This window comes from Cebidichthys violaceus, unplaced genomic scaffold, assembly GCF_023349555.1.
Source record: "Cebidichthys violaceus isolate CVI_PGR_0920_01 unplaced genomic scaffold, fCebVio1.0.p SCAF_20, whole genome shotgun sequence".
Taxonomy (NCBI): domain Eukaryota; kingdom Metazoa; phylum Chordata; class Actinopteri; order Perciformes; family Stichaeidae; genus Cebidichthys; species Cebidichthys violaceus.
This window is the reverse complement of record NW_027176373.1, coordinates 9,378,532-9,392,718: the sequence shown is the minus strand read 5'-3', so window position 1 is coordinate 9,392,718 and position 14,187 is coordinate 9,378,532. Positions and strand designations below refer to the sequence as shown.

The window sequence follows — 14,187 nt, the reverse complement described above, 5'->3', positions numbered from 1 at the left end:
CTGAGGTTCCGTATCACATTTAACAAATGTCTGCAGCTACATTGACTCTAATAATGACTGTTTGATACACAATTCAAAAGACATCAATTGTTTTTCAATTGCAGTTTTTTTAAGTACAAACCCTAACACTGTCACCCAGAATTAATGTGTTTAGTATAAATATATTGTCTGCTATATTTATAAATATAATATTAGAATTAAGAACATTATATTCCCACTCCCTCAATCAGATACTGCAAAATTCAGAAGTCTATTCTTTTTTGTGTTACCTTATTTAATATGTCCATGATACTCTGTGTCTCTTGCGTAAAAGTAGCTGTTTGAGTTAATGAAGTCGTGATTGTTCTGCAGCCAAAACAAAAAGTGTCCACCCTGCTGAAGTGCCGCTGAGCAATGTATTGCTTATTTCAGCATGCTGAGCGCCAGTCTGCAGCCGACTGCTCTGCATGTAAAGAAACTTTCCCGGTCGATTGCCAGTGTTGTAGTGGGCACAATAATTAATATCCACATTTACAGAGAAGAGACGGGAAAAAAATCCCTTTACCGGCTAGAGGAGGAGAGGAGCTCCGTGGCCGCTGCATGGGGCGGACCTGACTCCAGCTCTCGCCTTTGTTTGGGGGCGTCTCCTCTCCTCCCCTCCCCTCCTCTCCTCCCGTCCTGTCCCCTCCCCTCTTTCCCTTCCCATCTCTCTCTCTCTCTTTCTCTCTCTCTCTCTCTCTCTCTCTCTCTCTCTCTCTCTCTCTCTCTCTCTCTCTCTCTCTCCCTCTCCCTCTCCCCCCGGGGCGGGAGAAGCCCGTGTTTGGTTCTCAGAGAGAGAGAGAGAGTCCTTTGGGAAAGAGTCACAAAGCGATTTGCTCAGAGAGGGAGCGGAGAGGCGAGAGCTCGGGAGTCATCCGCAGGAAGCAGCGCTGCACTGGACACCACAGACCGACCCTCCCCAACACGTCCCGGACCGCTGGGCTGAGGGAGAAGAAGAGAAAGCGAAGTGCGTAAAAGAAGAAGAAATAAGGGTCACATAGTGATGACACCTAATCTGAGTGCCAGTTGATCTCTCTTTTTCTGTCTGACAGCTCGAACTGTGGATCTCAAAGCAGCTCCAGGAGTGACTTTTTAAACACCTTTCCCACCGGGGCTTTTTTTTGGAGCCCGCTATTCCGTTTTTAGCACTCACTTTCTGCACGAGGACATAGTTACAGGAATAATCGTCCAACTGCTTGGACTTCTGGCAAAGCTTGCGCCTGCAAGCGAAGAGCGCAACCACGTTGCTCCTCTTGAATCAGAGCGAAGGAGCGACGGGAGAGCAAGTGCGCAGCCGGCCGGCGGAGAGAGACCGAGAACCAGCGGGACAGGCTTCGAGTTACGGAGGCTTGTCCATGTTTGGGATCCAAGAGAGCATCCAGCGAAGCGGCAGCAGCCTGAAGGAGGAGCCGCTGGGAGGCATGAACACTGTCCGGAGCTGGATGCAGGGGGGCGGCGTGCTGGACGCCAACACGGCCGCCCAAAGGTGAGCTCTACCCGGACTGAGGAGACGTGCTACCAGCCTGCTCATTTACCGAAACAACGTGATTTTTCTTATTCTGTCTGGACCCTGCAGCCACCCGTGCAGGATACGAGGCTGTGTTGATCCAGAGGAAGATATTTGGATTTAACGTGTTTCTAGGATAATTTGGGAAGTTTAAGATTCTTTATGCAGTATATAAAAATCCCAAACACATTGAATGCCCTGTTTCATTTTAAGACAACGCACTAAACAGTTACTGGCAACATGTGTTTCTGCTTCAGATTGTTATGCTCGTGCCTTCTGTCCATGGTTTAATGAGCATGAAGGCAAAGGGACGGATACATAATTTTAGGGCAATGCTTGGGGTTTAAAATGATGAGAAAAAACAACGACAACTGTCCATCTTCACTCTTTCCTAAACACACATGTTATATTCAAGGGGAACATGATGCTCTATTCCAGAGAAGGTGGATAAATTATGACCTCCTGTCTCAGGTTTAAAACAGCCTCCAATATTCACAAACTTGATTATCTTTTCAGAAAATCATGGATATGGTTTTGTTTTTTCATAAAATAGCCTTTCATTATAAACAAAGATCAGCCTTATTGTCAAATCAAGAAAATAAAAAAAATAATTTACTCACTTATAGATCCTCATTTTTCTCTACCTTTACAAAGTCAAAACTTTATAGCATCTAACACCGACTCATCCCCACATGTGTGTCCGCAGTGGAGTGGGTCTGGCCCGGGCTCACTTTGAGAAGCAGCCGCCCTCAAACCTGCGCAAGTCCAACTTCTTCCACTTCGTCCTGGCTCTGTACGACCGGCAGGGTCAGCCGGTGGAGATCGAGAGGACAAACTTCTTGGGTTTCATTGAGAAAGAGAAGGTCGGTGCAGAAACTCACGGTGTTCCGATTATTTCAATTTTTAAATATTCTGAAATATACTTTAACATCTACTAGATTTTCTAAAGGCCTGATTATTTCATTGTTCTGTTTGATATTACTGATGTACATTTTTAACGTCACATTTACACATTGAGGCTACAGTAACTCATCAACAAATTATTTGCTGTCTTTATAATGCATTATTATTATTATTATCATTATTATTATTGTTGTTATTATTTGTAATATTCAGGATAACATTGGACATAGGTGAAACACAATATATACACATACTGGAACTCAAAAATGTATTTCGATCTATTTGTGATATTTGACAAACAGGGGAAAAAACTTCGACATTTGAATTTATTTTAATTTACAGCTGGATTCAACACAACCACTTGTTCTATATAAACAACGGCGGGCCGACCGGTCTCCTCATCAATTATGACACCGTTTAAATTAGCTGAACTGCAGTGGGAGAATTCAGTGCCGGGTTTATTTGCCCTCCAAACATAACCGATAATTACAGAGGAATTAAAAAGCCACAATAACCCCATGATTACACGTGGAGAGATTATAGGGCTGCCTTGCTTTAATATGTCCGCTGTGAACATAAATCACACGTTCATTTAAGGCATGACCATTGTAAAGAATTCAATAACGTGGAAGTACACTTCCCGGGCTTGCATGTTCAGAGATGTGAATTTTTTTATTTGCCCCAAAAATGTCAATAAACAGCTCAATGTTTGTCGTGTGTGTGTTAAGGAGACGAGCGGAGAGAAGACCAATAACGGGATTCATTACCGGCTGCAGCTTCTTTACAGTAACGGTGAGTGCAACACGCACACGCGCGCACACACACACACACACACACACACACACACACACACACACACACACACACACACACACTTACTCATAAAGTTATTGACAATAAATCAGACCAAATCCGCTTGATTGCCTAGTCTACTGCAACATAATACACAGAATGTACACAGGAAGCAGCTGACTTTTTCGATTTAATATGGAAACATGTGCAGCAGAGGGCCAACAGGCAGCCAGAATTAGTTTGTCTCAGAAACTGCAGTGTAGTGTTTCACAATTGTGTAATTTGATCAATATCTGGATAAATGATACAATTTCAGTGCAGCTGTGGTGGGTAATTTATGCCAGCTTTATGGCTTCATCACTGTCACTGTCCCTAAATGAGTTTGTCCAGTCTGAAGGGGGCTGTTTGACAGTTGCATGTTGTTGTGGTGGAAGCTGTGGATTGTGGTATTGAGGCCTATCAGCTCAGTCTGCAGCTGGGAAGGAAACTACACCCAGCCTCCTCTGAGAGTATAGACATGTGGGCATTACAGCTACTATTTGTGAATTATTGATTTGAATTTAATTTGCATGTGGAAGTGGACATCGTAAGTAAGTTGCACATACAGTACAAACCATTTATCAGTGATATTGGCTGTAAGGTATGGACATTGGACATCACTATAGGAACCATTAATTGGCATGTATAAGGGGCTCTGGGTGATTGAATCACAGTTGTTTGGCAAAGAGTGTGGAGGGTTTAAGGATAGATGGATCATATGTTGTCCAAACTGGAAAGGCCTTCGAGGCAAATGTAATTTTGACATATCTAAAAATGACTAGACGCAGTATTACAGTAAAAAAAAAAAAAGCTGCAAGAAACATTTATTTTCACAATGTGATATAAAATACACATACACAAGCTACTTAAAACCTCTTAAAATGAAGCTTGCATGTGTGAGCAGTTCAACCAAACAATGATTATTCCCTCAATTCATTTTTCAGGCCTAAATTATGAAATAAAAATAATTATCAAGATTAGAAAAAAGTCTAAAAAAAATGATACATGGAATTTTGTGTGAGAAATATATTTTTAATGTTCTTGCGATCCCTATAACTGTGAGCTGCTTGTTGCGTAAGGCAGGAGTCTATCATTGTTTTACGTGAAATTAATTTGACATATTTTCTAATGCAGTTTTGTATGTTGTTCTGCTTGTGAAATTCTCGTTTGTGATTTTCTCTTTTTCTTCTGCCTCCCAACAGGCATCAGAACAGAGCAGGACTTTTATGTTCGACTCATAGACTCCATGACCAAACAGGTAAACACACATTTTAACACACACACACACACACACACACACACACACACACACACACACACACACACACACACACACACACACACACACACACTTTTGCTCTTTCACTGAGATCTGTCACCTCTCCTGTTACCTCTCTGACAATGAGCTGCTCCATTGACCCGCCTGTTCTCCGCCACTCTTCTTTATCTGCATGTACTTGCACACACAAAAAAAAAAACGCATGTTTATGTGCGTGTGTGTGTGTGTGTGAGATTCTGTGGGTGGGTGTTTCCACAGTGTATGTGGGTGGGGGCACACACACACACACACGTCATGGCTCCAGGCGTTTTTTGCCTGTACTTCTCTAGCTGTGATTAGAGCGAGGAGGCAGCGAGTGGGTGTTGAGAAACGGGTGTAATTCTGCTGCTCACAGTAGGAAGTGGAAAGATATAACAGCACCTTTGGGATTTGGTTTGTTGAGTAGCAAGCATTTTCTGATCCGATCCAATTTTTCTGTTAATGTTTGTGTTTTTGTTTGTATGTAGAGAGAGAGAGAGAGAGAGAGAGAGAGAGAGAGAGAGAGAGAGAGAGAGAGAGAGAGACTTAACAACACATAGAAGAGTGTTGGAGTGTTTGTTCTCAATGTTCCTCAGTTAAACAGTTAGAATGAGGAATGATTTTTTGTTGTTGTTGTTTTTTTTCAAAGGGATGCTGTGTGTGTGCACTTGTACATATATCTTTGTCAGAACCAATTTGAGTTTTAGACCTTGAGAGTGAGGACATTTTTGGAAAGTGGACAGAGCTCCATAGGCCTGTGTGAAGGTTGATGTTAGAATTAGGTTTATGCACTATGTCAATGAGTGTCCTCAGAATTTAAGTTGTGTGTGTGGTATGAGGAGCCAAGAAGTCATGCTACGCACTGAACACTTGCTAATTTGACTGCAGGCTCTGATAATCTCACATTGCTGCTGCCACGCTGCAACACATACTGTGTATGTGTGTGTGTGTTCGTGTGTCTGACAGGCCTAAGAGGCCACACTGTTCCCTAATAACAATGTTAAGCTTCAGCTTGGTGGGTTGACAGCCAGCCACACACACACACACACACACACACACACACACACACACACACACACACACACACACACACACACACACACACACACACACTCAGTAGGCCCTTGCAGTGGAAGTCCAAAGAAGAATGAGTGGGAGTTATGACCTCTGAAACACACACACACCCACACACACAAACAAACACACACTTACACACACAAATACAGCATGCCCGGCGTTGTCTGAAAGATGAAACCCCTGATTTCTTTTAATTTTTTTATCCTACATAAAGAGATTTTGAAATTCGAAAAGGAAAAGTAATTTTTTCTCGAGACGCTGACACAGGCAGGTGTGTACTGCAGCTGTGGGCATCTGCAGGCTTTTGTGTGTGTGTGTGTGTGTGTGTGTGTGTGTGTGTGTGTGTATGTGTGTGTGTCCGTGTGCTAGTGGAGGTTTTATATATGAGTGAGAAGGAGAGATGAACAAATGGGAAACAGCTCAGTTATTTAGTGCTGTATCTATATATGTGTTTAGGCACTTAGGCAACACTGCATATGGAGCAATAAAGCATGCTCACAAGTGTGTGTGTGTGTGTGTGTGTGTGTGTGTGTGCGTGTGTGTTTGTGTGTGTGTGTGTGTGTGTGTGTGTGTGTGTGTGTATGATTCCCGGCGGTAGAGGAATGGAACATTAACAGGTGGTCAAACCAAAACAGCCGTGTGGTTTGCTTAGTTGGTCAGTGATGTCATGGCCACTGTCTCTCTAACCACACACACACTGTCTGTAGTCTATCTTATATTACTTTACCATTAAAGACACTGTGATCTAAAACAAAAAAACACAAGAATAGTTCCCCCAAAATTCAAATCCCAACTGGATTCTTCCATCATTACCCAACAACCAAGCTATTACTGTTTTCAGAATATCTGCTAAAGGTTTATTTTGGACTTAAACAGGCTTGAGGATATCTGAGGAGAAACCAGAACGTCCTCTTCTGATCCAGAAGTTAGAAAACCTGCTGCAAATCACTTTGACATTTGTAGTCATGCAAGTTGCTAAAAGTACGAGAATGCACTGGTCAGTTACGAGAATGGACGGGTCAGTTTTCCTAGTCTATGTTTAGTTGCAGCAATAGCATTTACCTATTTAAAAAAAAAAAAAATCCCCAAAACATAGAGAGAGGTTGGAGGTGTATGGGTAGTGAACCTCAGGAACACATTACACATATTCATGGGGACCAATCAATGAGAAACCTTTAATGAGACATTTCACTGAGTCACTGAAACTACTACTGTAGTGCAATATCAGCCTGCAGCCAGAGTTTGACTCTCTGTATTTTATTTTAACTCATCAATGGATGGATTTATTTGATATGGTCAGATGGGACCTTTACACTGCAGACTTTGTAGCTTTGGTTGTTAATCGGTGTTGTCAAGCAACAAAATGCATGTTCTTCATTGAATAGTGTTGAGTTTATTATTGGGTACCACTGTGTTAGGTGCTGCTCATATCCTGGATTCTGTTTATGTCACAGTTCTGATTGTGATTCTTCTGCTGGTAAAGTAAAGCCTTCCCCAACGTTTGGCACTCATTTCTGTTACCCTGCTATTTCTGTCTGTCTACCTGCTGCGTGTGACGGCCAGCACTGATTGTGTTAAATGGAGGAGGAGAGCGCCTCCTAGTCTTCAGAAGCAGAGCGTCGAGCGCCGGTTGATCTCGACTCTGTCCCGGAGAATAAAGCGTCTGTCACTGCGGCCCCGTCGGATCACTAGCTCGCGAGTCGACCTGACACTAACGCAGGGGGAAGTGTGTTCCCCTGCTTAGCGGCTCCTTGTTTACACGCCGCGCATGTCACGCTACTTCAAAGGTGGAGGAGAGAACGGCAGAGATGCTGTGTGAAAGGCCTGGTGAGGCGGAGAGAAGGAGGAGGCAGAGGAGGGAAAAAGCAGATGAAAGGCAAGAGTGGAGCGAGCGAGGTGACAGTGTGATGAAGACAAACATGGGCTGAGATGGTAGGAGAAGTTACGGTAAAAGGAAGTTACACAGGTACGCAAGAGCCTGCCACAGAAGGTGGATTCAATATTATCTTTAAATTATTCTGTGTTGTTTTGTTCCTGATTAGAGCTGCGAACAGGACAGACCGAGTGATACCAGAAGCATCAGATGTCAGTTTTCATTTCTGGGATTTTTTTCTTTTTTATACCATAGTATCTGAGCAATCAAATGTGTTTATCCAAACTGGGTCAAAACAAGTGCAAGGATTGTTAGATTCTGACGCAGGTGTGGCACAGAGGGAGACGAGTCAACGTTTCACGGAGCAAAACAAAAGCACAGAGTCTGCTGGGAAAGAAGTGACTATCATCAATGGCATATCTGCAAAATGAAAAAGTGACCTGCTTACTTAGTTCATCACTTAACTCTAAAGAAAAGTAAATGTTACATAAGCAGTTGGTAGAAACAAGATCAAGGTCTTAAATTCTACAAGACTTTGCACGAAAGGGGATGCTTTTGCTTGTTTCCTTTATCTTGCTAAAGTTATGGTCAACTGGAAAAAAGAAATATGGGTAATGTGAGAATTCTTCTAAATTGGCTTCATTTTCTTATTTATTTTTACAGTCAATGTCTCTTGCAGAGGTGAGAGAATTAAGAAACTTAAAAAAAGGTATAAAAGGATTTATCTTCTGTGTGTGTGTGTGTGTGTGTGTGTGTGTGTGTGTGTGTGTGTGTGTGTGTGTGTGAGAAATGTGTGTGTGTGTGTGTGAGAAATGTGTGTGTGTGTGTGTGTGTGTGTGTGAGAGAGAGAGAGAACAAAAGAGAAAAAGTGCATAAAAGAAAGGAGACGATAGAGGTTGAGATGGCATTGATGCATGTTTGTCCAGACGAAGGTGCCTGGCCCACTCGTTTCCCATGGCACAATGAGCAGGTCTAATCATAGACAGAACTGGCTGAAGTACATTTATTCTTCAGATTATGTCTGTTCTATCATTCCCCACTGTTCACATGCTCACATTTGCTTTCATTAAGCCATAATCAAAGGGGAATATTACTGTTCAATTTTTGATGGGGAGGGATTAAAGAAATCAAACGTCTGTTGGATCAACATCAGTGGTGTGTTAACTGGAGTTTCTTTGCTTCAGCCACGATCTGTTGAAATGTTTTCAGAATGGATACCAGTTTATTTTGCTCTCTGGATCTATGAGCTACAACTTCTTTTGGAGAACTTTTAGAAATGTTAGACAGAGACGCAACTCATGCCTGCATTGACTGTAGAGTCCTGGACCACCAGGAGCCCTTCAGGCTCAAAATTCATGCGTGGATACATTTCCTGAAGAGATTTTTGCATCTGGAATATATGCACCTGCATGGGAAATTGTAACTGATAGGGGCCCCGGGCCCTGAGACGAATCGGGGATCCGATTCCAGAAAAACACAGAGGGTCCAGGACTAGCTATTAGAATGAAACGCTTAAGGCTACAACAATATTGTAATGGAGCCCTCAGACTTTACAGCCACTGTCGTGGCTCGCTGTTAATGCCACAAAGCTCCAAGCAAGTTTCTGAGGACCATGTTCTGTTGTAGTTTCTACAAATGAGGGGCTCAGTCTACATGCCAGCTCATGCTGGGGCCATGTGGAACATGCTTGCCCTGAGGCCCCTGGTGGGACAGTCTAAGCTGAAACATAGGCAAGATTTTTTTGTAAGTTAGAAATTTTAAAGACTTCTTCTACTTCTTGGCACAACCTTATCATCTGAAAATTGCTTGAGCCCAATTTTTTACAAATGTCAAACTTCTCCACTGCAATGCAAAGATATAGTGAGTCTTAACTGAGTCTTGCCATGTAATATATGGTATCACAGCGCCATATATTATTATTAGCGCATAAGTGTCCTAGCGATGTTAGCACCTATTTCATGTAGAAACAGCTAATGTTACTGCGTGGTGGTAGTATGTATTAACGTTATAATGTTTAAGTTCAAACAAGTTCGGCGGGAGAAGTTAAGGAGATTTGTGATGAGTAGAGTGACAATGATGGTGTAATTGTTACACCAGACAGAGAGGACCTGGAAACTCTCCTCGATCTCTAAAACGTTAGAAGAGTAGTAGAACAGCTGTGAATATACAGCTCCCCTGCCATCTATTCATCACATGCACATGTAAACCATTATCTCAGTGATACCTCAGTCATTATCAAACGTCTAAAGGGATGATCGATGATTATTGATTTCAAATTTACAATGAGATATGTCAGAGTGTGTGTATGTGAATTTAAATCGCTGACATTTTTGCATTGCAGTTTGCAGTGATGCCTTTATTGATCAAATAGTTAGAAATAAACAAGAGACAGTCACTTATCCAATGACAAATGTTAAATGTTGACTGAATAATGAAAAGTGATTGTGGCCAAACACCTAAAGTGATTTCATTTAAAAAACAATCTAGATATAAAGGGAACAACTAGCAGGACTTCCATGTCGGACAGAGTAAGTCAATGAAGTGATGCTATAGTTAACTGGTATAGTTTATAATAAATAGTTTCTAATAGAACCATATGTATTATGTAGAATGAATACAAAAATAAATCAATTCAGTTTAGAACATTGATGGGACTGTTGAAATGTAGAATTTGGGTCACACGTTGTTAAGCTTTCACTGAACGCTAAATGACCTTCATTTGAGACTCAAACTAGTGCTCAGTTGATGGCAGCAGGTAGTCTGAACCTTCAGCTGAAGACTATCAGAGAGGACAGTGAAAGTTCTTCACAACTCCCTGAGAGAAGTGAGCCTGTCACTCGGGGAGACTTTGCTGGAGTTTGGAACGACAGATCAACAGACTGGAATAGACCAAAGACAGACGGGGTGTGTGTATTGATTGATGGATAGCTTAGTGGTGTGTGACTTGTGCTTTCGCTTTAGTCTGAGCTTTATGCGTGAAGCAAGAAAATTGTATAACGGAAGCAGGTAAAGCCACAGCCAAAATGATGGCCATTGCTCTGTGAGTATACAAGTTAATGCTCTTTAACATTAGACCTGAACAGCATGAGAACAGAGGAGATGTCGTTCTTGTTGTGTTTTTGGATTTGCTGAAATGCGTGTGAACAAGGTGTGTGTGTGTGTGGTGTGTGTGTGTGTGTGTGTGTGTGTGTGTGGGGGGGGGTGGGGGGGGGGGGGGGGGGGGGGGGGGGGGGGGGGGGGGGGGGGGGGGGGGGGGGTATTTGAAGTAGAGGTGTTACCGCTGAAACAACATGTTCTTTGAGGTGATGTGGGAACTAACCTGTTACGGCCGTTACCCACAACATCACCTGATAAAAGAAAACGTGGTGGATGTAGGCTACACCGCAGCTACAGCGCAGCTACAGCGCAGCTACAGCGCAGCTACATCGCAAAACAAATCTGACTCCTCCCAGTTTGTCATCGGCATTGTGTTTTCCCCACAGTACACAGCTGCAAAATATAGTCATCTCCTCTCACCAGTTTGGTAGATGTAGAGTGCAGTGGTCTGAAAACATGCAAATACGTTTTTTATGCATCCATGCACTGATGCAGACAATGATGGGCATCCATCGGAGGGGCTGAATGGCACTGCTTGTTGCCTCAAGCTAGATTACTGGCAAATGTGCCTTCTGAATTTTAAAAATGATGATTAAAGTTATGGTTTAAAGTTTTTATATATTAAGAAGTGAAGGATGTGGTTACTGATGTTTATATTTTTGTTGTTGTCAACAAATTCCATGAAAAGATCTAAAACCAACAATGAATTGATCCTAACAAGAATTGTCTGTTTTGCAAAAGCACAAAATTGCTTATTCCTCTGTTATAGAGCTCCAGTATTGTCTATTAAAAACACACATCAATGAGCCAAACTGCTGATGACAAGTTCCTTCATTAGGATGAGCATGGACACTGTAGTTTATTTTGAGTTAATCCCTCATACAACCTTTTGCCATTTCTGCTATCTCAGATTAGAGTCAGAGTTAAAAAGTCCAAAACAAATGCATCATTTACTCCTGTTTGAGTGACATTTGCTAAAAAACATTTAAACTGAGGTGTCCTGGTATATAAAGCTGGTGTTAAAATACCTTAACAGCTGGTGTTAAAATACCTTAACAGTGACAACGACACAATACACACACTATCTTTTCTCCTAATCCTCACTGTTAATGCCTTTAAATAACTAAAACACCAAGACAGTTCTACTGATACAACTTTGGATACCACACATCAAGATTTACTGTAAAATGTGAAATTTTGAGTCAATTGTACAAGACACACATTCTAAATCAATAACGAAAATACTTATTTTTGTTACCATAGCTGAATTCTTCGTCTGCTATGATAAAGGGCTTGTGCATTTCTTGGAAATAAGTAATTTGGCATGAAAAAGCATAACAAAAATGAATATATGCTTAAAGAAATCTTAGTCGACTAAGACCAAAACAACTGAGGGGGCAGCGATCTTGAAACCAACACCCTGTCGACAACTTGCTGGGTTTGAGCTCTGTGTCCTTCAGTTCTGCTGTCTGTGAGCTAACACTGTGTTGTCTTTTCCTCTCTACATCTCTGTGTCTCTCCAGGCAATTATCTATGAGGGCCAAGACAAGAACCCAGAGATGTGCAGAGTGCTGCTGACACATGAGATCATGTGCAGGTGAGAAAGGGTGCATCAAATCTGTTTCTTCTTCAGAAATCGTCCTCCCATCTAAACTGTCTTCAAACAGTCGTTCCAGGTCCTACTTTTTCTTCCATCCTCTCTCCTCTCCGCTCCCCTCTTTTTCTTCTGCTACATACTTTGTTCATCTGCAGAAAGTTCTCACCAGTCAATTCTCTGCGCTCCATACATTTCTTATTTTGTCATCCTCATTAACCCCCCCACACATACAAGCCCAGACGCGTACATACACATGAAGCCATATCTGTTGAAGAAGATGAGTTTTAGCTATCAGAGTCGTTGCTTTAATTATAATCTAAAGATGAATTTCTTCGGAAGTAGGTTGGGAGGAGAGGGATCTATTTATGGAGGCATTTTACCAACCTATCTTATACAATAGAAAATGTGTGTGTGTGGATGCATGCGTGGTGTGTGCGTGTGTGTGTGTGTGTGTGTGTGTGTGTGTGTGTGTGTGTGTGTATGTGTGTGTGTGTGACGCTTGGTTAATTAGGACACAGAGCAACTCATTAGTCAATCTGAACTCTCCTGTTGTTTCATGGCTAACAAATGGGCCTTCCTCCACAATCTGACTATAAAATATAGGCAGGGTCTCTCTCTCACACACACACACACACACACACACACACACACACACACACACACACACACACACACACACACACACACATATGCATATATACAAAGCAGTATGCATATGCACGCTCCCTCCTGCACACCAGTTATAAAAATTCAAATTTAGCACATGAATTAAGTTGTTCTTATTCCCTGACCTTGTCACCGAACAACTTTAAGCGTAACAATATAAATTGGGGTTCATCTATATGCACGAGCAGGGATTTTAGCTGTGAAATCAGGCACACTAATATTTTATTCTATAGCGCACTGAATAATCGGCAGTCAGCTCAGCTGCACAGCTTTGTGGAAAAACCCTTTGGAAAACCTGATTTGATTTACAAGGAATTTATAAATAATACAGATTTTATCGTAAATTATTGTTGTTCATCATGTGGGGGAAGCATGGAATAAACTGTTCTGAATAACATGTATAGTACACATGAACTTGAACAGTGGAAAGGCCTCCAATATTCAAACCCATCCTCTGGGGGAGCAGCGGTGCAGAAAGTAGGACTTCTGCAAAGAGTGTAAACACTTTCTTGTCTGCAGTAACCGCTGAGGTCAAAGTTGCGGCCGTTGCCTCGTGTTCTCACATGCTGATTCTGCAGCAGGGGCCTCACACACAACACGCACCGTGGAACACACACACACACACACACACACACACACACACACACACACACACACACACACACACACACACACACACACAAGAGCTCAGGGCGTCCATTAATCAGTGTGGCTCATTGTCATGGTGGTGCTATTAGCCATATGCTCCCAGCCAATCTGCCAACACACAGACCTGCGTCGCAAACCTGGTTGGAGCTCTGGCACGAATACGTGAAAGGTTTCACTCCATAATGGACGATAGATGTTTATATTCTGTGTTTCGGACAAAAGTTGGTTTACATTCATCTCTTTGTATACAACAAAGTGTTGTCCCCTTTCACACTGTGTCGCTGCAGTTTCTGTACCAGCTTCTTCCAGCTCTTTATTGAAAGCGACATGACGTTGACACTGAGTGAAAATGACATCTGCAATGGCTTGTTAAAGATATTTAGTTTACACTGATACAAAACAGAGAAAAGCAGAAAATTCTCACATTTGAGAAGCTGGAACCTTTTCTCCTGATCCACTAATTGATTAACTGACCAATTGTTTCAGTTGACTTACCTTACCAAAGCTACTGCAGACATTTTTTACTTACATTTTCACAAATAGAACCGCTGAAAATGGCATCTCCAAATCACTATTGAGACTCTATTGTTTAAAGGTGTGTGTGTGTGTGTGTGTGTGTGTGTGTGTGTGTGTGTGCAGAGAGGAGGGGAGATGCAGGGGAAGAGAGCAGATGA

The 14,187-nt window shown here is 42.2% G+C and overlaps 1 protein-coding gene across 1 annotated transcript in view; it reads left to right on the top strand.

Moving 5' to 3' along the window:
- The first annotated feature begins 832 nt into the window (after window positions 1-832).
- Window positions 833-14,187, top strand: part of LOC137876512 (transcription factor COE1-like) — an 82,157-nt gene continuing 68,802 nt past the window's right edge. Inside the window, exons 1-5 of the mRNA XM_068716140.1 lie at window positions 833-1,504; window positions 2,232-2,388; window positions 3,157-3,220; window positions 4,462-4,517; window positions 12,126-12,199. Of these exons, the coding sequence (XP_068572241.1) occupies window positions 1,374-1,504; window positions 2,232-2,388; window positions 3,157-3,220; window positions 4,462-4,517; window positions 12,126-12,199 (482 nt within the window). The 5' untranslated portion in view covers window positions 833-1,373. The remainder of the gene's footprint in view (window positions 1,505-2,231; window positions 2,389-3,156; window positions 3,221-4,461; window positions 4,518-12,125; window positions 12,200-14,187) is intronic.